The sequence below is a fragment of the Sander vitreus genome, chromosome 15 (genome assembly GCF_031162955.1).
Source record: "Sander vitreus isolate 19-12246 chromosome 15, sanVit1, whole genome shotgun sequence".
NCBI lineage: Eukaryota > Metazoa > Chordata > Actinopteri > Perciformes > Percidae > Sander > Sander vitreus.
Window position 1 is genome coordinate 7,273,128 of NC_135869.1, and position 25,966 is coordinate 7,299,093.

The 25,966-nt window shown below is 40.3% G+C and overlaps 1 protein-coding gene across 1 annotated transcript; it reads left to right on the plus strand.

Moving 5' to 3' along the window:
* Positions 1-4,657: 4,657 nt before the first annotated feature.
* On the plus strand, positions 4,658-25,477 carry gng13b (guanine nucleotide binding protein (G protein), gamma 13b). The gene is made up of 3 exons (XM_078269866.1): positions 4,658-5,194; positions 18,856-18,982; positions 22,146-25,477. The coding sequence occupies exons 2-3, from the start codon at positions 18,885-18,887 to the stop codon at positions 22,249-22,251; spliced, it is 204 nt and encodes a 67-aa protein (XP_078125992.1). The 5' UTR covers positions 4,658-5,194; positions 18,856-18,884; the 3' UTR covers positions 22,252-25,477.
* Positions 25,478-25,966: the final 489 nt, after the last annotated feature.

Genomic DNA, 25,966 nt, shown 5'->3' on the forward strand with positions numbered 1-25,966 from the left:
ATTCTATCATTGCTATTTTAAATGTCTTTTAAAAGTAGCAACATCCTTGTTCAGCAGCTGCTGCCATGCTGTACCAGACTTCAGTACAAAAGATATTTCTCTTTATCGCCAAGGGCAACTGGGGCTGAACAACAGTATAAAACAGACTGTCAATATTAGTTTAGTCTCGCATAGCCAGACCTTACTCCACAGTACTGTATTGTACTGCCACAAACAATATTAAATGAAGTTAACTGTTCACACAATACAGTAACGTGAGTATTTATTTTTTATTGATATTTTGAAAGGACAACAGATTATGCTCCTTGTCCCCAACATTTTTTTGAATAACACAGCATCCCTTTAACGATAATAATAGAAATCAGACTACTACACAAATACTTTCCCTCTTCGATTAAATTATCCCAGGCTGCACCTGTCAGCCATTCAATACAATTTCAAAATGAGACACAGCTGTGGACAACACAGAACGAACATTACAATGATAAACAATAATAAACAAAGAAGAAACATGCCTTGATAGAACCAGTTACCAAGCCTACCAATCTATAATACCAGGTGCCAGTAAAAAAAAAAAAAAATCAGACAGCCTGATTTCTTCTATTACATCCAAAAAGGAGTCCCACACTCTTCTTAAAATATCTTCTTTCCCCATTACTCTGTATGTAACACATTCAAATGTAGCCATTTGTGTCATCATCCATTCAATCCATTCCTTAAAACAACATGGGCTAGTCATTTTCCAGTGTCTTAATATTATTCTACACCCTGTTATTGTGGCCAGACAAACCCATAATCTCTTCCATTCATTCAAAACTATGTCGTCCGGTAGAAGACCCAGAACACATAAAGTTGGAGATTTCCTGCAGTTTAAATATCTTATATAACATGAGCTATTTAAATTGGCTGGATACATGGTTAAACGTAATTTGCTCTTACCAGTGTATCGCCGTGTGTATTTTGTCTTTAGCAAATCCCTGCCAGTCGCTCTCAAAACTTGCCAGTTAGAGAGGAAATGCTGTAAACATATATTCTCTATCTTCTTCAAAACTTGCTATTTTCAGGGTGTAGCTTGCTACTGTAGCTCGAAGACAACGGCAACACACATGGGTCCAGCGACTGTCATCAATCCAGATTAATATTAGTAAGATGTCAGTGTATGGACGAGGCGAAAAAACAACCAATCAAATCAAATGCTTGAGTTATTCAAATGTTTTTTGCAAAAACTGGTATGTCCAGTTACTTTCTTCATCTCTTTAAACCTCTAGGTCTTCAAGAATGAAGGACTATTACTGTAATTCATCAGTATGTACATGTACGTATTATGGGAATAATCCCAAGTCAACAGAACATCTTCCTGCTTTTCCCATTCTGCTGCCATGGCATGAATTTAGCATAAGTACATCTGAAGATGAGTATCACAGTTCTCAAATTGACCTTCTGCCTTCTGCTCTTGGGAATCACTAGTGTCAAGAAAAGCAAAAAAAAAAAACTCTTCAAGGTTGTTTGTAGGACAGTGAGACAGCCAATTTCCAGGTCATTTCACACCTTCTGTGTAACTGGTTGACCGCCTCTGCTCCCAATATGCACTCTGGCTCCAGGAAATCATCTATCAAAGAATGGAAATAGATTTTTCTTTTTTTCCGGGGGCGGGCTATAGAGAGTGGCGGACCATGACACTAAGAAGTGAAGGGGACTAATTTCATCTAGCCAGCATCCTGGTATCTCTACTCTCTGAGATGGGCACAGCTCTTAATGGAGTCTGTAAAGTGTCATATCCCTTACAGTGGGGGGAGGGGAGCGTGTGTAATATACATTTTTACATTTATTCCATCTAAATATCTCTCAGTCCTGTTTTTGCATATGTTGAGGATGTACTCTCCTCAACATAAATGAATAGTTAACTAACGTTATTCATGCTCAGAAAACCAAAACTGTGTTCTAGTTTAAAATATATTTTTTTAACTGTGTATGGTGGGTTTGTCATGTAATTTGGTACTGTTTTTACTGCTGTAAGGTTAAAGGTCAGAGCCAGCTTAAGCACAATGGACACCACGATGGGGGGGTGGGGGAGGGACTCCTGAACTCCTTACTGGAGTGAGAAATCGATGGACTGAAACCAGATCAGTGTCTTGGGATGACTGAATGGGAGCGTGGTGCAACTGTGACGGCCTGAAAAGTGAAGCCAATGCGGAAGTGCCTTCAACCTGCACTCTTTCTAATGGCCAGCAGGGGCCGACTCCACTGGTTGCAAAAAGAAGTCTGACTGCATAGAAGTCTATGAGAAAATGACCCTACTTCTCAATTGATTCCTTACCCCAGTAAACTGTTTATGGTATCAATTGTAATTTTACGTCTTCTCTAATACAGCATGATGTTCATTTTGTAAACTATGGTCCCATTTAGCATGGCTACACGCTGACCTGTTTTTCAGGACTAAGGCTTAGCAATGCTAACCATTGCATTGAGTACATTTATATAGCTGTGAACTTGTTTTTGAGTGTTGTCCGTGTTTTCTTCTTAGAACTTTGACCCTCTCAATGTGTTCTTTAGTCTATTAAAGTTAATTGTAACATTTTGGTCGCCTAAAAATGTTTTGTTGAGCATTAGGTTGTACTAAAAGACACTAAGGAGTCGGCTGTTCATTTCTTCTGGTAAAGTTTTAAGCCGAAATTAGCATTCCAATTAATATGTTAACGTGAAATACGGATGCACCTTGCTAACCAAGCTAGCGCTAGTGTTAGCTGGTAACTTAGCGTTTAGCTTAGCGCTCCTCCCAAACTCCAGCCTCTTGTCCAAATGTTGTCACTTCTAAGAAAAAGACCCACGTGATGTGTTTGTCATTTCCGGTTTTAATTTTTTTGTATTACATCTCGCGCACGCGCAGAACGTACGCTCAAGTTGGCGTCCCTTTCGGTGTGTTCCAAGGCACTTTTTGGACCTCGGGGAGCCGACTGGTCAGTCCAACTGCCTTTTCTGCCAACGGTCAGCCGTCGGGTTGTTGTGTCAGGGCCTTGATTCATATGTCACTGTTCATGCTATCTAGCAGTTTTTATTGTTTATTAAAAACCAACTGCTGTTGCTGTTGTTGGAAACTTTAACTGATCACAGCGCCTACGCTTCAGCTGACATGGTCTCTTCAGTATTTTCAGTTCATATACTTCAGCCAACACTTTTTTAACTAACATGTCGTTCAGTTTATACACTTCAAATGACACTAACAGTTTTCAGGACACTTCTGGCTCAAGTCATCATCTACGCTTTCATTGACATTTCAACTCCTTTCAGTGCTCCATACCATTGAATCTTCAGCTTTTTTTTTAGCACTTTCACTTCACTGATACCACAACTTCACTCAGTACAGGGATTAAGTGTTTGTATTCCATCTGCCACTTCAACTAACATTTCTTATTTTTAGGATTTCAACTTTTTCAAGTGTTTCAACCATGGATTTTCAGCAGCAAGCACATGCAAATTGTTTTCAGAAAACGTAGCCTTCTAGTTTAATGTTACATTTGTCTTTCCTTTTAAGTTCTATAAAGATATATATTTATTTTATTTGCCAAGCACATTTACACATACGAGGAATACATCTTCTGCATTTTACCCATCCTAACTAATTAGGAGCAGATCACAGATCAACATGTTACATTCAACAAACTACACCTGCACAACATCGTTGTTGTTACTACGTCGCTGTTGTTGAATCAAGCATTTTCCCCTCTCAATAGGACACCTGAACAGATGGAAATGAATGAAACGCGTGCTGCTGGATTAATGAATTGTGCAGGTGCATACATGCATTGAGATTTCTGTTGAAACTGTAAGTCATGGACCGTGCAGGCTGGGACAAACATGTGAAATTCTAATTACCCTTTAATGGTCCCGCTCAGATAAAAGCAATGGACATATTTATTATTTTTTGCTTTCTTCAGTTACTCTGAGTATTCTGGTCCAATTTACAGTAAAAGTAGGCTACATATTCAACAATAGACAGATCGTTATTGCCATTGTGCTCCGAGTACAATGACAATCTGTTTAGCTGCTCTCTGTATCTCATATATGTTTCTTCATTTCACTGTCGTAGACAACACCATTAAAGGCAATTCAAAGGTCACACAGGCAGACAGACTGTTAGCACACAACAATACAATCCCTGAATCAGCAATTTCACTGTACACACCATGAACAGTCAATCAATCTCCAGCTGTGGTCTCAAATGCAGTATTTCTCATATGTGAAACCAAACAAACCCAAACAGTGTTCCCCCTGCAGCTGCACTGAGAACCTAAATCGGACTTTTGCAAATGGAGCTATAAGTGGCCATATTAGGGCAGAAATCCAGAGTCTGGCAAAAAGTGTCCACACACACACACACACACACACACACACACACACACACACACACACACACACACGCACGCACACACACACACACACACACACACACACACACACACACACACACACACACACACAGTAAAGACAGTTTAAAATCCTGCTTAGATAGACAGCTCCTCCTCCTCCTCCTCCCTCCCTCTCTCCCTCGCCAACTCTAACCGCATCCTCAGGGAACTCTCTCTCTCTCTCTCTCTAACACTAACACACTCGCGCACGCACGCACGCACACACACACACACACACACACACACACACACACACACACACACACACACACACACACACACACACACACGTGCGCGCGCGGAAGCTCATATAGGAGGCTCCCAGTAGAGAAGCGGCCAGTGAACGGCGGAGCGCGCACCGGACCAGCTCGTTAACTTCCTATGTCCCCTCCCCTCTTTCTCTGGCAGCTTCAGCTTCAGCTTCAGCAGCAGCCACACATCGAACTACCGGGCTAACTACCGGCTAAAGAAAGGCTCCTCCACCTCCAACCCTCCAGACAGACTTAGACTGGTCGTCATCGTCTGTTTTTACTCCGGAGACTGCGGATTTTATCCCTGGTTTATTTTCCAGTGGATAGGCTACTGAGAGTGCGCACCGCCTCCCCGAGACAAACTAAGTGTACGGACATTAAGTCTGCTGTTATATATATATATATATTTATTTTTTTTATAGCTGGGGACTAAAATCCTCTAGCCTTGTGTCCGTCCAGCCGTCTTCTCTGCCCCCCCTCCGGTTTAACTGCATCAGACTTGGAAAGAGCAACAGCCTCCACCGGCGCATCAGTGAGGTAAGAGATGCGCCTGCATGTCTGTTTTAGTCACATTATGCAATTATAATAATCATTCACTGTGCCTGTTATACCAACACAGTGCTGTAATATCCTAATAAGCCTACAGGCCTTTCTGCAGCAATAATAACTTCGCGTTAGATTCAACATGGGCATCAAATAGGCTCGAAAATTCATTTCTATGAATGTGATTTGACTAGGCTATATGTGCAGGTGTATGTGCTCACCTGTTTATTTCTGTGTGTACTTCACAAAGTGCAACAATCTGGGTGGACGATTTCACACTTTGTGCTGTCTGCATCCAGCCTCCCAACACACACACACACACACACACACACACACACACACACACACACACACACACACACACACACACACACACACACCTTAATACTGGTCCATATGGAACCCACGAATGTTACATAAAACTTACATTTCTCCTCCGCAGTTTCTCCTCCTCTATCCTTTCCTTCTCCCTCTCTTTCTCTGGCCTCACCTGAACCTGTTTTAAGGATGGAAGATGTTTATCTTACTTCTGGCTCTGAGCAGGGGCGGTTTAAACTTTGGTATAGGGGGCCCAGATTAGGGCCAAGTTTTAAAGAAGGGGGACACATTTGTAAAATGACTGTCTCACATTTAAAGCCCTGGTTCATTTAGTGTAATAAATGAATGCCAAAGAAGACACAGAAAACAGAAAATGGCCGTGTCATTTGTAGTCATCTTTGTGGTCGTTTTGCATCTCTCTGTAGTTGTTTTGCTTCTCTTTGGAGTCAATTTGTGTCTCTTCTTAGTCATTTTGTGTCGTTGTAGTCATTTCCTGTCTCTTTGTAGTCATTTTGCATGCTTTTTTTCCCCTCTTTGCAGATGTTTTGAGTCGCTCTGTAGCTGTTGTGTTTGTCCTTGTCGTCTTTTCGCGTCTTTTCTTAGTCATTTTGTGTCTTTGTAGTCAGTTTCTGTCTCTTTGTAGTTGTTATGCATGTCTTTTTAGTGATTTTGCGGCGTTTTGCATCTCTTTGTAGACGTTTTGCATCTTTGTAGTCCTTATTTGTCTCATTGTAGTTTTTCTCTTTGTAGCTGTTTTTGTGTCTCTTTGTGATCGTTTTGCATCTTTGTCATAATTTCATGTCTCTTTGTGGCCATATTGCGTCTCTTTGTAGTCGTTCTGTGCGTCTTTGTGGTCGTTCTGCGTCACTTTGTGGTTATTTTGCGTAGGGCTGGGCAATATATAATATATCAATATTATATTGATATCGTGATATGAGACTAGATATCGTCTTAGATTTTGGAAATCATAATATCGTAAATGGCTTAAGTCTTGTCTTTTCCTGGTTTTAAAGGCTGCATCACAGTAAAGTTATGTCATTTTCTGTGTTACCAGACTATTCTAGCTCTTCTATTATTTTTACCTTTACCCACTTGGTCATTATATCTACATTACTGAAAATTATTTATCTTAAATCTCATTGTGAAGATATTTTGTACCAATTGTCAACCCAATAATATCGCCACAATATCGACATTGAGGTATTAGGACAAGAGTATCGCAATATCTGATTTTCTCCATATCGCCCAGCCCTAATTTTGCGTCACTTTGTAGTCATTTGATTGACTTTTAAACATTCAGGTTAACGTCCCTTCACACAGAGGCTCTGGTCCAGGGTCCCCTGGGACTGTACACGATATGCCTGTTCACTAATCAATCCATGATACTAATTTAATTTCTTCTGGCTCTGGTACAGGGACCCGGGCCACCCATCTGGCTGGCCTCTGGGACCACACACCCACACACACCCAGATTAGAGAACTCTGATTGGGCTCCTTACAATGTGGAAACAGTGGGGCAGAACACATAACAGTTGACCCTCATACACACAAAAACCTACATTCCATCCAGTCCATTTCGGGCCTATATTGATCAGATCTGATCGACTGGACATTTCCCCATGTATGCTTGTGTGATATCAGCTGGACTGGTCCTCATTGGCCTCAGAGCTCATTGAAGTGCCGAACAGATCGGCTGGTTGTAAAAGCTCAAATATCATCTGTCAGCATCTGGCATTTGTAATCCTCAGCAACATCTCCTCTGCAGTTTAACAGCAAGGAGCCTCTTCCTTTTTTCTTAGTCTCCACTCTCAGATGGTCAGAGGAGCTCTGCCTGTTCCTTTCTATTTTTAGTCTCTATTTACACTGCAGTAGCTACAGAGGCACCTCACTCTGTTTCCCTTCATCTGTCTCTTTGCCTCGCATCTCTCCCTACCTGTCTGATCCTCTTCTTTCTGTCTTTCACTTACTCACTTTTTTTTAATGTCCCTTTAACCTTTGGTTTCTCCTTCAAGCTGCTATCTGTGCCATCATCATAGATCATCAAGTCAGACAGAACGATTTAACACATTAAGCATTGGTAGCAGCTCAGCACGCAGAATGCCAACTGCTCCACTGACACACACACACACACACACACACACACACACACACACACACACACACACACACACACACACACACACACATACATACATACAGTATATTACTGTGTGAGGCTGTGAAGACAGCGAGGAGACGGGGCAGAGGCTAATCTCTGGATGCTTTTGACCCAAATCTCCATGCAACCTACATACCCCCCCCCATACACACACACACACACACACACACACACACACACACACACACACACACACACACACACACACACACACACATACTTAAACAACCACTCAACAATCCCCACTACACACACACCCAAACATGTCTTTAAAAAGCAGCACACACACACACACACACACACACACACACACACACACACACACACACACACAAAAACAGCCGTTTGGATTCTGAGCCACACTACGACTGGATAGGGGTGTAACGGTACATCGATATGGATCGATATATTGATTAAATCCTCAACGATCCAATATTATCGATACAAAGTGAAAATATCGGTACATATCGTCATCTTTAAGATGTGCTTTTATTTTGAAATTCCCACTTTATAGTCATTCTTTTTTTATCAAAAAGAGTAATTTGGTTTTAACTGAAATGTCCGGGTAGAGTTTAGAAATGAAATTGACTAATCATATTTTAGTTGCTTTTTGTAAATATATATAAATGGAATTGATTGTGTTAAACGGGCTTTCGTATCGTCTCGGAATCTATGGAATCGTTCAAAATCATAAAGTGGCAGTATCAATATAATATCATATCATGATAAAATGTGGGATTTACACCCCTACAACTGGAAAACCAATTTCCAAGGCCCCGTTGAGTTATTAATTACCTGTGACAAAACAGGCTGGAGGATTGGATTGCCTTCAAGCTGAGGAGACAGGAAAAAGTTTGATTAGAAGATCTTAAAGAATAGTTTTTAATAAAGCAAATGTAATTAACTGGTTCTTCATCTTCCAAAATTCCTTAGCAGAGTATTATCTTAAGGCAAACCTGAACTCCCTTCATGGCAAAGTGTCCCAGTTTAGACTTACAGCTCAATATCGGCTGCAGTTACACACTCAAACCTCAACCAAACACCACACACTGCTCCTCTGAACACTCAACCAACATTTCTTACACTGATACTAAAGTGCTTCACAGGTGGGCCTACATTATACAGTAGGTGTACATTGGATACCATTAGTTACCTTTGACTTGTAATGTAGCACATTTACATCAATGAATTATTGTTATATTAAGTAGAAATGCTGCAAAAATGAGAACACTGCCATGATGACTGCACTGCACTGTTTCATAAGTCAGATTATATGCAAAGCACAGGTCACTGTTGTCTTAGTGTAAATGCAGACAAAGCCTGGTTCAGCCGGTACACAGATTATATATAAATTGACTAGAAGTTTATTTCCACAGTGATTCAGCAGCTTGGTTGAGGAAAATACATCACACAGTACACTGTGATCCAGTGCAGCAGACAAAGAACATTCAATCTTTCTTTTTTTTGCCATACTGGCAGCGTGACTCTAGGGATGGCAATGTCGACAGTCGGTTTGTCATTTAGACAGTGCAGCACTTCAGTCCAGACTGAAATATCTCAACAACTATCGGATGGATCGCCATGAACTTTTGCACAGACATTAATGGTTCCCTGAAAATGTATCCTGCTGACTTTGGTGATCCTTTGACTTTTTATCTAGCGCCATTATCATTTGCATAAAATTGAATCCAGGCAAATTAATGCAAATGAGGAGCGGGCAGCTCGACTAGCCGCCTTTAAAAAAACTTGCGCAAATATTTTCAACAGTTGTCGATCCGAAATTAAGAGATTCAAAAACTACATAGCCTATTTCTCGCATAAAATGTTTGTAGAAACACATTTCAGTGAACTACTTTCCTAAAATAAGAGAAGGTTTTCCTAACGAGCCACCATTATGGTCCGGGAGCAGACGGCCCCACGTAAAGTGTTCATCCAATCAGGTGCAGCCTCCAGTTTTTCTTTGTTTGTCAGTTCTCAGTGAAGCGAGATTGATAACTGCTAGTGGAGAGCCCACTAGAACCCTCGTCTGTCCTCTTTATCCGAGACCGAGTAAAAATGCGGTTGATTCCGAGACGAGACCGAGAACTTCAAAAAGTGGTCTTGAGACCGGTCTTAAGACCAAGACCGAAAATTCAACACTGGTTGCTAGTTGAGTTTAGCCGACAATAGGTTACTGGGAACGGGCTACAGAGCACAGCGAGCAGTCGGTCGTACCATGGCCGTTGCTAGTTGAGTTTAGCGGACCAAAAGTTACTGGGAGCCGGCTATAGAGCACCGCGAGATGACGGTCCTTTCAGGGGCCGTGGCAGTTGAGTTTAACTGACAAAAAGTGAGCGTCATGTGGCGACAACAGTTAAGTTTAGGCACCAAAACGGGTAGTTAAGTTTAGGAAAAAGATTGTGGTTTGGATTAAAATACTCCCCAGGAACAAACACGTGTTTCCTGGGTGTCTGGTAAGTCTTTTGTTTTTCCCGGGAAGTGAACTCTGCTCACCTGCTTGGCCCTGGGTTTAATGACCCACCTATTCACCCCGACCTCCTCTCTACGTGGTCCAGCACTCTTATACAGCGGCAGCCAATGTGGTGCATACAGCAAAAAATATATGGACTACATACGAATAGACCTTTTTCACAGCAGACATTTTGACTTGTCATAGTAGGAAAAGCACAGCTGAAATTGATAACCTAAACAATGGCTCAATTCCATCAAGTGTCCCAGTAAGCTATTTAAGTGAGTCAGTATGCACAATACCAGGGCCTCTCCTAAGTGGAATGCAGCCATCATTAATGGTTTTGAATACACCTGTGTTTTTCCTACTATGACATGTCAACATGTCTGCCGTGAAAAAAGGTCTATTACAGTCCTTTACTTTTCGTAGCTACATGTACAAATGGTTAATGAAAACAGCCTGTAATAAACTACATGAGCACCTTTAAATGTGACTGTTGGTTAAGGTTGAATGTGTTATTTTGGAGGGGTGTTGATGGGCAACAAAGAGAAAGAGGGATTGATTAATGTGTGGAGCAATGTAGTAACTGTTTGAAATTCAGGAGAATGGACTGGGAGCACTTAGTGAGGAGGCATCCGCAGATGACAGCAGGAGACAGACTGAGAATGAAAGGAAAACAGGGAGAATGCATGCAGTGCAGGGAAAACCTCACTTGACTAGTATTTTACATTCAAACCTCACAGTGTAAGACAGGGGCCTTTTTTGGCACCGGCAACGGCGGCATTTTATCATGAGTCATGGGGGGGGGCGCCATGAGCACTTGAAAAAAAAAAAAAAAAAATCCTCTGCTCCGCGAAGCAGTTTTCTATTATCTATCATTTCACTGTGTGGGGAATTGACAGATTGTCGCCCCCTGCAGCTGCAGGCGCCCTGCTTGCTGGAAGTGCTGTGCACAGAAGCTGTGTGTGAGAAGGGGAAAAAGGGAGGGGCGCGCGGGGGACACCGCACCTCTGCGCCGCGAAGCGGTTTTCTGTTATCTACCATTTCAATGTGTGGGGAATTGGCAAATCGGCGCCCTGCTTGCACCCCCTACTTTCACAATGAAATGGACTAGTCCGTAACGGTGATGGGGCCCGGCACGAAAGATAAACACACGGGAGACAGGAGAACTCGGAAGTACACAGAGACGGAGCAAGACGAGTCTAAACCTTTCTTTTATGTCAATGGTCTAAACCCGAAAATGAAACAAAGTTACCCAAGCGGCTCAAATAAAAGAAAAAAGTGAAAAGAAATGTTTTCGGCAGTAGCAGGACCTTCATCAGCTCCCGTGGCTAATGATAGTGGTGCTGGTGTCGGTGTAGGCGGCAGTGACATCCACAATGAGGACGAGACTCAGTAGGAGAGAGACAGAGACAGATATATATATAAATGTATATATATATATATATATATATATATATATATATATATATATATATATATATATAGCTTGTTTTATGATTCATGAGGAGTATACCGTTTTATTAATCTTACATTTTTTATTATTGTATATATTGTTGGCACATTCATGTATATAGTGTATATTTATTTTAAGTTCTGATAACCTATACTGTCATATTTTGTGCAGAGTTGTGTTCATTGTGGAGATTGTTCACCTTAAAAAGTGTGTTCCTGTTGTAATTGCAATAGTTAAATAACTGGATTCTCTTAAGTGTGTTTTTCAAACGCTCTAATGAAGGATTTGTGCAATTGAGAAATATAATTTTCTCTTTCACTTATGTTGTTGGGGGGGTGCTCGAAGGGGGTCTCGCCCTGGGTGTAATTCAATGTAGAACCGCCCCTGGTGTAAGACAACAGTAAGCCACATGGATTGACATGTGGCTTACTGTTGTCTTACACTCTTTCCATGATTTGGATTTGTGTGATGTCTAAGGCTTAAAGTTTGCTTCAGGCTGGTAATTAGCTGGTAGCTGAGATGCAGAAGATAAACACAGTGAGGCAGAGTCATTTTTGAAGGAGAGGGAGACAGGACAATGATGTCAATGAGGTAAATAATCGAGAAAGAATGGGGAGAATATAATGGAAACAGGCAGGTAGATAGATGAGTGAGAAGAGAAGAGGGAGGACATTATTTAAAGACATCGCTTTGATATGAGACACGAGATAGGCGAGTGGTCGCCGCTAGCGCTAGTTCAGACATGTCTGTAGTAACAGCAGGACAGAGAGGACTGAATGCCGTGCAAGTTTTTGGACAGTAGAGATTACAGCTAGAAAGCTGAAAAAATGACTGTAGAAGGTACAATGACATAAATACACGCGCTGCCATGCTTGTAGTTTTTTTTTTTATGGGAGTTATTAATTCTCTAATTAACTTTCAAGTAATCATTCTTGAAAATGTCCAATATTTAATTTATAACTAAAAAATAAACAATACACAGTATAAAATTAAGCATTACCTTCAGCTGCAAAGAAAGTTTAACTACAAATAATTGCACTAAGTTAATCATAAGCGAACAGTTGCATGTGCTGCATAACCATCAAAAATGAGAGATTTCTGTCATTCTGCCCAAGTCCATTGATTGGCCGTTCGCTAAACCCTAACCCTCTTATTGTTGCTACACATGTTAGGCTTTGACTTCTGTCAGAGAATGACAAAAGCAGCTTTACATGCCTTGCCGGCAACCGTTAATTTTGCCCGCTGAAATGACACTGTAAAAGGCAGATTATATCAACTAGCTAAACAGACTAACGTTAGCTCTGCAAATTGATTGGAAATGCTTTCTTCGTTTGAACAGTAGGAAACACTTTGAACATTACAAGGAAAAAGACTTTTAGGGTGTATTTGGCAAACGGAACACTATCTTGGGTAATGTTGACTGGGGTTGCTGGAATGTAAATGTTTCCAAAGCCAATAAAGATCAGGATCATAGCAGCTAATTTTAGACTAAACATGTGATATGGATGGCTTCCAGGACCTCTGTGCTCACAAAGTAAACGTAGTTTGACTTTTTTTTAAAGGTTTCTGTTTCTGTCAGTAAGTGCTGTAGTGGATGTCGAGGAATATGGAAAGTGAACCTCAGGAATATGCAAAACAATGATGGTGGCTGATTTACTACTCAAAATTCATAGTCATTTGTGAAACATTAGAGTCCCTGATTTCAGTCAGAAGTAGACAAAAGCAGGCTTCTCATTTCTAGCAGGTGACCGTCAATTTTGTCGACTGACATGGCAGCTCTCGCTAGTAGAGTTTATCCACTGTAGCTAGCTAATTAAGCTAATGCTAGCTTCAGGAGTAGGTTGGAAACACTGCCTCCAGCTGAAGTTGACTTGTTTAAAAACGAGAACCCTTTAAATGATTTTTCAATATGCACTTGATGGCTACCTACCTGTGCTAAAAGACTAAGGCTAAAGCTCAGTTACATATTATTAAATTCATATTCAGACAGTTTGTTTTTGGAGCTTTTTCTGTCAATTATGCAGCGATTGAATTGATTTAGCTGTGGACAGTGTACCATCACACCACCTTTACATCCTCAAGCCAGTACCTCAAAGCTTGGTTAATCCCTCTGTCATAAAGATAGTGACAGAGACTGAAGCAGAAAAGGATTGAGGAAAAAAAATGGCGAGAATGAGACAAAATTAGTAGAGGAAAAATGAAAAAGCCAAACAGAGACATTGGCTGAGAAGAAGCGAGAAAATGAGACCCGAAAGAAGGTAGAGGCTGGGAAACAGATGGATCGAGCGGACAAAAAGAAATGAAAGTGGGAAAGAGGGGAAAACAGGGATGAAGGAGATGGTGAGTGATAGAGTAAGAAAGAGAAAAAGCATTCAATCCTCCCGTCGTCTCTGGAGGAGGGCGCTGAAACCTGATCTCAGCCAGGAAGCCATCACTCTGCCTCTCTCTCTCTCTCGGTGTCTAATATTGGTAAGACACACACTTTGTCATGTAATATTGCACCTGGTGTTTTCCTTTAAACTCACAAAAGGACACACACACTTCACTAACTCATTATACTGTAAATGTATCTTTCACTGCCTGTCTCAGTCTCGCCTTTTTTGAGCCACAACCTTTTCTTGTCTAGGGTTGGGTATCGTTCAAAAATGTTCGATACCGGTAATGCTACCAAAACCCAGACTTCGATACCGGTTCCTGAATGATACTTTTTTCGATACCAATTTTATAAAATCAATTTTAACAACGAACAACAACAACAACAACAACAACAAATTACAACATTATACATTACAGCACAAATCTTTTATTTATTTTTCAGCTCCTACTACGTCCGTTTATCTCCAAATTGAAATGACTGTCTGCCTCCAACACTGTTAAGAACACTCTTTTTTTTTTAGCTTAATCTTTCATGTTTTTCCACACTCTCCAGCAAAATGGTTCTTCTTTTCCCAGTGTGGTGTCTCTCTCTGTAAAACGAAGCAGACAGATGATTGATTCATTCTATTCTAACATCTTAACTATCCATTTTGAAGGAGCGGTGTGAAACATTACTTTCTAACATGCAGCGACCATACGGACATATGTAGAATAAAAGCATGCATGTTTTTGTATTATTAGATTCTTGTTTTACTGTAAGCTATATTTTTCCAAACACCATTCTAACTACACTGCATTGGGGTAAAAATAGAGAGTTTCACACACACACACACACACACACACACACACACACACACATTCCTATTGTATTGTTTATGTACTTCATTAGCATCCTGACCATACGGTGAAGTAGGTGTTGAATTCAGAGCGGCTATTTCCTGCCTCACAATGCCCCCCCGCTCACTAAACTGTCATAAAGGATCATTGCATAACATTAAGTATTATTTAATGTCCCTTTTATAAATACCACTGAAGCACCTCAGTGAGATCGATTCTGAGTGCAGACCAGATAAGCACTCGGCTCACCTGAATGCACACACACACACACACACACACACACACACACACTCAAGGGTACAGAAGTACACACACAAGAAGGTATATAGAGTACTGAGAGGGTATAGTGGACACAGAGTGTGAGAGAGGGAGAGGGAGGAACAGACAAAGAAAAATACTTACAATTTCAATTATTACATGTAAATATAACGTGTTTTCCTGATGAAACATGAGATGTGATAGAGGTACAAACTGGTCATGGCCCAAAATACATTCACGAAAGCACTTCCTTTCACTTTAACCCTTCAACATCCAAATGTGTGTGTGTGTGTGTGTGTGCCTCAGTGGATTTTGTAAAGTCCTAAATATACTGCGTTTAAATAAATATTTTCAACATTTTGGGAAATACTCCTATGTACTCCTTTATTTTTGAAAGTGAGATGCGACGGTCAATACCACTCTCATATCTGTGCGTCGAAGGGATAGTTTGGATCTTGTGAAATAGTGTTGTATGAGGTAGCATTCTCATGAACGGGTTGGTATGATGGCGTACGAAAACTTATGCACACCAATTCGTATGATATCCTACGCAATTAGGTGACCGCCAGCCAAGGTTATTATAGTTTTGCATTTGTCATTAGTTTTTATTTTTATTTCGTTTTGACTTTTTGTTTTCAAATTCAGTTTAGTTTTAATTCGTTTTTAAAGCGGGTTTGCTAGTTTACTTTAGTTTTTATTTTTTGAAAATGCTTAGTTTTTATTAGTTTTAGTCTTTTTTTGTAATATGGGTTATTTGTCGGGGGATTCAAAAAGATCAGAAAAAGTATTGTTAGTAATAATAACTCAACAAAAACATCATACGATTTTAGAAATATGTATTCACAATGTATTCAACAATAACCAGTACATAAAATGTAGCCTACATATGGTCATAAATATGTAAACAGTCGACACAAGACGCAGTATGTGCAAAATGTGTAAGTGACGTGTTCCAGGAAAAAAAACTAAATAGCCAACAGACTAAAGAAGACATGAACAGGTGTTTTAAACTTTGGTTTGAGTAAAGTGGCGAACTTTTTTTAAGTCAATCGAGTCACACAGTTGTGTAGACATCCCAGTATCAATCCACATATTAACCCTCGCTTCCTCCCGCTTTTGGCGATCCTGCGTATTTACTAACCAGCAGCTATCGGGCCGCCGGTGAAAGCCCTCCTGTAGTGTTCTCTGTCCTGCTGTTGTCTCCGTCATGCTGCCTGGCCTGTATCCATACATCCATGCCTGTAACGTTACCGGGGTTAGCTTCTGTTTCGGGGGAGGGGAGCTTTGCGTTCTCCTTTACCTTGTTAAGGTAAGCTAGGTTAGCCTCCTAGCTTGTGTGCGCTTCTCAAATGTATTTTCAAATTCGTGGGATTTTTCCCTGTAATAAATTGTCCACATATTTTACCACCTTCCACAGCAAGACGCTTTATCTGACACAGTCATGACATGACATTTAGGTTTAGTGGTCTTTACAGCTAGCACCCTATGACATGATAAAACGCACTACAGTTTTGTCTCCATAGGATGGATTTTGTCTTTTGTTATTTGCAGCTCCGCCTACACACATACGAGAAGTTAGCCTTCAGGGCTTTCTGCCAGAAAGGGTCTATTTTAACCCAAAATATGATCTTTTCCTAAGCCTAAACAAGTAGTTTTGTTGCCTAAACTTAACCATATTTCTAGCAGAAAGCCCTGAAGGCTAACTCCTCCCATGTGCTCCTCACACTTACTCACTGTACAGTGTGGGCGAAATGGATAGGACCTGTAAAAGTGCATATTACTGATGCATTAATCTCTCCAGGTTGTGTTGAGGGAGTACTGATCTTATTATGATGGGTGAGTGGCTAAGACTTGTGTATATAGTTAGTTTTTAGGTAGTTAGCAAAAGATTTGCCCGGAAAATTCACTCTTCAGAAGAGCCAGGAAGTGCTGGTGTCATATATACAGAATCTGGTGATGGTGGTGGAAGAAGTACTCAGATCCTTTACTTGAGTAAAAGTACTAACTGTAAACTTTACACTGTAAAAATACTCTGTTACAAGTAAAAGTCCTGCATTGAAAATGTTACTTAAGTAAAAGTGTGTCAGGAAAAGATACCTAAAGTATTAAAAGTAAATGTACTCATTGCAGAAAAATCCTCACATTTCAGAAACTGGAAACGATCCAAACTAAGCCAAGCTAACCATCGCAAAGTGTTGTGCTAATGCTGGGAACAGGCAAATTGTATCGTTATAGTTGTATCCATATGATGTGACATACTTAGGTTAATATTTCACCAGGTCCGAGGTCTAGAGGGATGTGTTAAGTAGACCCCATAAAGTTATCCTACAACTGATTTTGATACTGTACTGTCTGGATGGTAGCTACAGGACATGCTTTGAATTCATGAGATTTAACAATACAGTGTTAGGGACAGATGGCCAGAGACTTGAGACTTGACTTGGACTTGTGGCAAAAGACTTGAGACTTGACTTGAACTTGCCCCTCAAAGACTTGAGACTTGACTTGAACTTGCCCCTCAAAGACTTGAGACTTGACTTGGACTCAAGCTCAAAGACTTGAGACTTGACTTGGACTCGAGCTCAAAGACTTGAGACTCGACTTGGACATCCAAAAAATGACTTGTGAACATCTCTGTTCCATGCACTCTCAATCACAACAAGTACCGGTGTTCTTGTGTTTCAGCCGACTCAATATGTGTTTTTTTTTTTTTTTTTATACCTAAAACCTCGTACATAAACCTCGGTGTGACGGGGTGTGGAGGGGAGGGCTAAGCACTCGTCTCACAGAGTGAAGGGCTAAGCACTCGTCTCACAGAGTGAAGTTTTGTGTTGGAACACCGCTACATATCAGAAGCACACGCAATAGGGATTGGGGAGGATTGAGGGCAAACGGGAAGAAATGGGACGCAGCACGAGTACAGGCTGTCCTTTTTCTTGTTGGGCGAAGCAAAAACATTTTCTCTCTTCCCTCCCTTGGAACACTGGAGGTGATGGGAAATATTTTAACTAATATATATCACCATGACACTTTCCTAGTGGATTAAGACTATACATTTGTATTAAAGGTTTCCTGAAATGTTATGTTTAAATATGCATATGAGTCATTTATACTCGTATTTTTATATATATATATATATATATATATATATATATATATATATATATATATATAAAATATATATTTATTCGTTTTAATACTTCGTAAAACAAAAAATGGTGTCAACAGCCATAAAAAAATCTATTTTTTAGTCAGTTTTTAGGTATAACATTTTACATAAATCAGGCTATGAATGATATATGAACAAAGCCCTCGGTAAAAAAGAAATCTTCAGAATATAGACAGGAATGAAACTGCAAAGTTTGGTGTACCTAAGTGCTACTGAAGTGGAGATTTCCGCCTCAGTGTATGAGAAAAACTAATTTTGAGAAAATAAGACAGCAGTGCTGTGGAACTGCTGTTAAGTTTGCTTGCAAATGTAATTAAATTTGGCATATCCCTTAAAGCTGGGGAACCTTTCTTAAAGTAGAAACATGCAGCCCTAAGGACACAAAAGAATGCGTCCTGTATCCTGTGGTGTTAAGTGGCTCTGCCAGTTTTGGTAGCACTTGTTTTGTTCTCTAACATTTAATAGCCTCCATTTTTCTCTCCTGTAGGTGGAATTGCAAAGCAGAGGTTACAAGTCAGATGTACGCCGTTGTGTTCTTGCTGCAGGGCACAGTTGTATGGAGTGTGCCTGACTACTACTTAACAGTGTTGTGTGCACTGTATATATTTAATTGTGGGTTCCCTGCTGTGCACAGGTAGAAAAGCCCTACATCGAACTGCAGCCATGGATGAGTGGGACGTACCCCAGATGAAGAAAGAGGTGGAGAGCCTCAAGTACCAGCTGGCCTTCAAACGAGAGAAGTCCTCCAAAACAGTGACTGAGTGAGTTGTTAGTCCACAAAATGCTCTACAAGCACCTGCACGGCGTTTAAGCCCCGAAAAACAACTGTGATAGGACAGGGCCGTAGCCAGCCTAGTGCAAAAGTGGACCATTTTGCAGGTTTTCCCTCATTTTATATTTAATTATGAGGTTCAAATACTTAATTTTGATGTCCTTAGCCTCACAGATATTTCTATGACTGCATAAAGTTAGTTGGGTGGATTGTTGGTACATTAGACGTTAGATTGTTACATTATGTCGCGTGCCAGTTAACACAGATTCACAGTGGTGCTTTTAACAAGATTAGGGCTTTGGTTTGGTTTAGATCATTTTTGTTTGGGGGGATTCAAATTATTGGCCGTTGTTATTTAAAAGACACTTGTTTATTACAACAAAAACATAAAGCGGACTTAAACTATTGACCTTTGGCAGTATGGGGCGGGGGGTGTCTTTTGAACCGCCCCAAACCCCCCCCCCCTGTCTACTGGCCTGTAAGAAGCACTGAAATAAAATAGCTTTGTTTTTGCTAAATACATTGGCCCAATTCCAAAGTCCGGACTCACAGACTCACGGACTTTGGTGTGCTTTCTCACAAAATTCGTAAGGGCTTAGGGTTGTCCCAATGTCGAATTTCAAAGGGCGTGAGGGTTTGAGTACACACTTACCGAGCCCTTTCCGTGAGTCTGCGCGGAGACCATAGGGAAATCCGGAAATTACAAAGGTAAACAACAGCACGACACACGACCACGGAACACAGACCAACCTGTTGTCCAGCTTGTAAAACAAGAGTTTGAAAAAATTTGGAATCAGGCAGCCGTCTCCTGTGCCTTGGCCGTGTGGAAAGCAACACACTTAAAATGAAAATTCTTTAAGACTTTTTAAAACCTTTTTAAGACCATTATGAATAAAATGTAAGACCTTTATCACAACATCAACTAAGCCCTAAATTCTCGCGGGAGCGGGCAGTTTGAACTTTGCTGAAGGCGGGAACGGGCGGCTAAAAAAAAAACACTGCAGGATCGGGATGTAGCCTAACGACAGGATGGAGTCAATAAGTGATGTGGAAAAGAACCTCAAACGAGGTCTTTACAACACAAAAACAAAGCAAGGCAAGTCTGACATTTGGAGGAGTTTCTCAATTGTTTGTGACAAAGATGGAAACGAACTGGACTTTGTTCGTTGTGACAAATGTGCAAAAATACTAGTCTACAACGGACACAAATCCGGCACCTCTGGGTTGAGGCGACACACCTGTTCTGTTCTAAGGCCTTTAATTTCTTTCAAACCAAAAGTTACTGGTCAGTGAGGCAGTCGGCAACTTTAATCACAGTTCTATGACTACTGAGCAAACCCCATCAGCCAATAAAGGCTGTGCCATATGGTTGAAAGCTCCAGAACAAGTGGATCTTGAGTTGTGATTGTTTAACCAACTGCTGTTTCCAAGGTAACTCAAGTATTCAGTGGGTTATTCAATTATACACTAATATAAACGCTACTCACATAAGGCAAGCAATATCTGCTGCTCATTGTAATGAGTACAGTGATTGAATAAATACAATGACTTTGGATATGACAGTATTAGTCACTGCACCACAATAATAAAACAGTGATATGACTTCATTAAGTAATGCTGCCTTGAAGGCTATTGTCACAGCCGCAGTGCACATCTAATCATTAAGCAAAGCTGTGTTCAGCACTCTCTTTGTCTGTCTCCGGCTCTCACTGCCGTGCCGCTAGATTAGGGCCCAATCAAGGAAACTCAGAAGAAACACTTCTGAGGCTTCATCAGCACACATGACACTCACTAAAGTATTCAGGGTCAGTATTTTGAAACCCTGCATAAAAAATAATGAGAATCTAAAAAGATGCTGAACAAATAAGAGAAGCAGTGATAGAAGGAGTGCAATGTTTTACTCAAGTAAAGTGCTGTTATGAATAATTAACTGAATTTAAAGTAAGAATATGTAACCTTTGAATGAAGACATAACAGTACACGCGGAGGTTTTTCAGCCTTACTGTCTCATATGACAAGTAGCTTATGGTGGCTAATGATAGCAAACATTAGACATACAGTATATTGCTGGCATTACTTAGTAATAATCTTTCCTTACTTGTGCTACTGTCACGGATTGACATTTCAATGTGTTTATGACAAGAGTAAAACAGGAAGTAAACATGTATATCTGTGACATGCTAAAACATCGTGTAACTGCAATGTAGCACTAGCAAAGAATAGTAAGACAATGGACTAATTCAGGATAAGTTACAAAACAGTACCTATCTAAAGTTAGCTAAGATTAGCTAACATTATCCATTATAAGCTACTGGTCATACCAGACCAAGTAAGGCTGTAGCAGAAACAAATATGTGTTAAAGCAAGCAAAGTGTGTGTTTTAAGGCTTATTAATTCAGTTTATTTGCAGCCGGTTAACTTAGCTTAGCATAAAGACCGGGCTCCAAGGGAAACAGCTAGCCTGACCCTGCCCATCCAATCCACCACATCTAAATCTCACTAATGTTATATACGTGTTATGTCTTCTTTGTTTAATCTGTACAAAAACCCAAGTGTAAAAAAAAACATACAACACAGGGGCTTATATTTTGGACTACAGGCAGAGGAAGTTTCTGCACCCAGCAAAGCTAAGCTAACTATTTGTGTGCTAGCTTCATATTTGTCCGACAAAAAGAAGATCTTCTCGTTGTACCCTCGCTAAGAAAGTGAAGAGTGTATTTCCCAAATTAATATCAAACAATCCTTTAATGCAAGTGTAAAAAAATCTGAAATTACACAATAAAGCGCAACAATTAAAATCAGATGACTCATCTAATTGTCAGCCATGTACAGTAGATTGTGACTGGCTACTTTCAAGTATTAAAGCTTATGGTGAGGCCATAACATTTGTACTCTTTAATCTTGTACTCTTCAACTGCTGCAACACCACTTTGGCTAAATAAAAGGAATTTCTCCAAAAAAGTAAAAGTACACAAAAAGCTACAGTTGTAGGGTAGGCTAAATGAAAGTATTTACTTCTGCTTGCTCAGCTTCTCCCTGTCTTCCTTGCCTTGTATGGGAAAAGAGGAAAAGTGGATTGAGGATGGATTGTGGTTATAAACTTCCTCTGGAATTCAAAAAATCTCTCTGTCCCTCTCTGTCTCTCCACAAAGTTTGGTAAAGTGGATAGAGGACGGCGTCCCCGAGGATCCGTTCCTGAACCCGGAGCTGATGAAGAACAACCCGTGGGTGGAGAAAGGAAAGTGCATCCTTCTCTAGAAGGAAAAAACAACAACAACCCTGCCACAACCTTTCAACTTTAACCACACCGACCAACACACACCTACAGATGACCCCTGAACCCGACCCTCCTGTCCCGGCCTGTGAAAGCCATGGCAGGACGGCACCTCCTAACGTCTCACCGTGAATGTACAACAGCTGATGTCCCCCAACTTCCCTGAACACACACTCCAACAAGGGCACAAAAACACACACTGTCACAGACACACACTCCAAACTTTTTTCTTTTTTCCCCCCTGGCCGCCATGCATCCACTGCAAGTTTATTCCTGCCACAGCAATGCATCATTACTATGATATATGATGACGATGATCAATACTCCTATTACATGTTTCTGTATGATAGATGACGACTTATTTATGCAGCTGCCAGTCACACGCTTCCTCTCCTCTTACAATCTCTACTCTTCATTGTGAGCATAGCAGCTTTTCTTCCTTTCCATTTTTGATGAGTTGTAAAATTCTCACTGCCAGACTGACTGCAGATCTGCTGAGGGAATTTTGTCCCACGTTGAGATTGAACTACTTGCTCTTACGAAATGATCATAAAACCTAGGCACTTTTTCAATTGAAAGTTAATAGATTGGACACTGTAGTTGACAAAATAACTAACACCTCGTTACAACTAAACTATTCATAAAAACCTATGAAGATTCATAATTGAATGAAGATGATTTATAGTAAATACAGTATACTTATAATCCAAGGATTTGCTTATGTTGTCTTACAGACAATGGTTTTAATGTTTCACAATTCCCCAAAGTTAGAAATCTGCCTTAAAAGACACGTCAGACCTTCATGTAAAGGACTTTAAGACTCATGACTGTAGCGTGTATATGATGCGTAAAGTAAGATTAAATCCAGATGTGATTTAACACACTTATATTTACACAAATCGGATTGCTTTGGTTTTCCTGGGCTACATGCATGTTGGCTTTACTCCAGAAAAGAGGGAGGTGGTAATGCACCTCAGGCTGTTCAATAATGCCAAAAATGCCGTAGTTGTTGGTGGTCCGATCCGTACCGAAAACCCAGATCTGCCTATTGGTCAGGGGTATAGGACCTGAACGGATTACGGTTTCGGTATGGATCGGGTAGTGACAGTAGTAGTTTACTTACTAGCTAACAACTATCCATAAGCTAATGGTTTGAGCATTTGAATTTCAGCCCATCTCAAACACTTCTTGGATACATTTACAATCAGCTTTTTCTGACAGTAGGGCTGGGCGATATGGAGAAAATCTAATATCACAATATTTTTGACCAAATACCTCGATAACGATATTGCGACGATATGTAGGGTTGACAATTGGTGCTTTCACTAAATATTTACGCAATGAGATTTGTGATAAATAATCATCAGTAATGTAGATATAATGACTAAGGCCACAGAATTGGTAAGTAAGTAAAGGCAAATAATAGAACTGTGAGTTCAGAAAATCCCTTTACTGTAATGCAGCCTGTAAAACCAGGAAAAGACACACTTATGTCATATAACGATATTACGATATCCAACATCTAAGATGTTATATTGCCCAGCCCTATCTGACAGCTATCCAATCTACCCAAGACGCATGAGTGTAAATGGTGTCTTTGTCTACATTCAAGGCATTTCCATCCAACATGGGGCCAGTTGTAATACATGTATGCCTATACTGTAAGAAATTGTAACATTATGAATTTCATTATTACCAATTTTAAATCTTTATAGGTTCTTATGGCGCGTTTACAAATTATAAACATGTTTATTATTGACTAATTACTTAAAGGTAAAATGAGTAGGATTTTTTCAGTTTTGGTTTGTAAACACAACATTCAAAGTTGGCCTCTCCTCCCCGGCTCATCGAGCGTTATGGTGCTCGCCAGCGGGTGAAAACCAACCCAAGATTCACTCTCGTTTTGGAACCAGCTTTGTCCGCTTGGCATTTGGCCTTGCTATATTTTTGACGCTGTGACAGCCATTTTTGTAGCTTCCTCTTGGATGCGTGCTTACGATCTGGCACCTGGTCGCTACTTTATTTATAGAGGTTGACGCCCAGAATCGTCCCAAACACAGCAAAATGTAAAGAAAAGAGAAAATACAGGCAGAGAGCAGGGTCTTTGCAGATACACACACCACTACACACTTCTAGTGGGTCATAAGTGATGATTGAGAGGAATCATTTTTGTCTTTACATCATTTTTAAGGAAAATCCTACTCATTGTGCCTTCAACTTTAATACATAAACCACAAATTGAATTAACAAATGATTCCACTGTTACAGATCAGATTCTTTAAAGACAAAAAAGGAAGAAAAAAACTTATTTAAAAATGTATCTTATTAGTTGCTTAAAAGGTGTCAGTATGCTTGACACAAACTAGTGTCGTCTGACCGTGTCGGAAGACAAAAGTGTGCGTAGCTGCCAGGGTTTGAGAATTAAGAGTTAAGAAAGGATCATTATCACATTGAAATTGTGTTTTCAGCTTTCACTTCTATCTTCCCAATGTGACTACAGTTTTCCTACATGTGTAGTTTTGATTTCACACAACTTTTTAAAGCATGGTTATCGCATTTACATTCTAAAAAGACGAGCTCTGCAACCAGTTTTCTTTGCTTCAGTGTCATTAGATCCCAAACTTTCATAGCAGCTCTGTTTGTGTTGTCAAAGCACAATGAAGCTATGGGTCTCTGGGGGGGGTGGGGGTTGAGTTTACTGCTTCTTTTCCTCCTTAGCGACAGACTCTGAGGACAACACACAAACACTCCACATCAAACGAACCATGCACACACGCTATCTCTCTCCACACATGTACAGACAAAACCCCTTTAACTTAACTTATTAACTTATTGATTAATACTTGGTTTATTTATTTATTTATTTATTGACGAGACCTTTTTTCTCACCTTAGTTTTCATGTCCTGCGTCTGCACTCCCTTTTCCTCATACCCCTCCCCCCCCAAAAAAACTAAAAATGACCACACACACAAAAAAAAAAAAAAGACTAAACCTTGCCAGATCACCATCTACTACTGCCTTGTACACAGTTTCCTTAAAACGAGAATGTAAATATGTGGCATGATAACCACTGACCTCAGAACTGGCCTGTGTGTGCGTGCACGTGACTGTAATTGTGAGTTTACGTGTACGTATTTGTTTTCTTAAAAAAAAAAAAAATACATTTGAACATTAAGCTCCCTTGCAGATTGAGAAGAACACATACATACTGTACTGTACATACACACACACACACACACACACACACACACACACACACACACACACACACACACACGCAGCTGTGTCACACACACAGGCAAGCCTGAGGCCGAGCAGATCAGCAGAACACATACACACACACATTGAGAATGTGTATGAGGGGAGGAGTAGCAAGGATGTGGGATTCTTTAAATGACTTGGGACAGGGGAGCCTCACATCATCTCAGTACTGTAATGAGTCTCATTATATACATTTTCTTCAAGATGAACCGGTTCCCAAAAGGCTACTCAGTGCTTGGATCACTTTGGTTATATAATGTAGAACTGCAAATATTTAATTTCCCTATTAAAAAAAACAAAAAAACAACTCAATTTCAACAATGACATGGTCCATAATGTGCTAATAAATTGTAGACCTCGCGCTTCATATGTTCTGTAAAACATGTCCGACAAGCAAAGATTCCATCCAATCATACTGACATGTTTCAGATTTATTA

Excerpts from the sequence above, each read along its gene's own strand:
- gng13b (XM_078269866.1), top strand. The coding sequence starts at position 18,885 with ATGGATGAGTGGGACGTACCCCAGATGAAGAAAGAGGTGGAGAGCCTC. Across the intron at positions 18,983-22,145 it reads TCCTCCAAAACAGTGACTGA|TTTGGTAAAGTGGATAGAGG; the intron begins GTGAGTTGTTAG and ends CTCTCCACAAAG.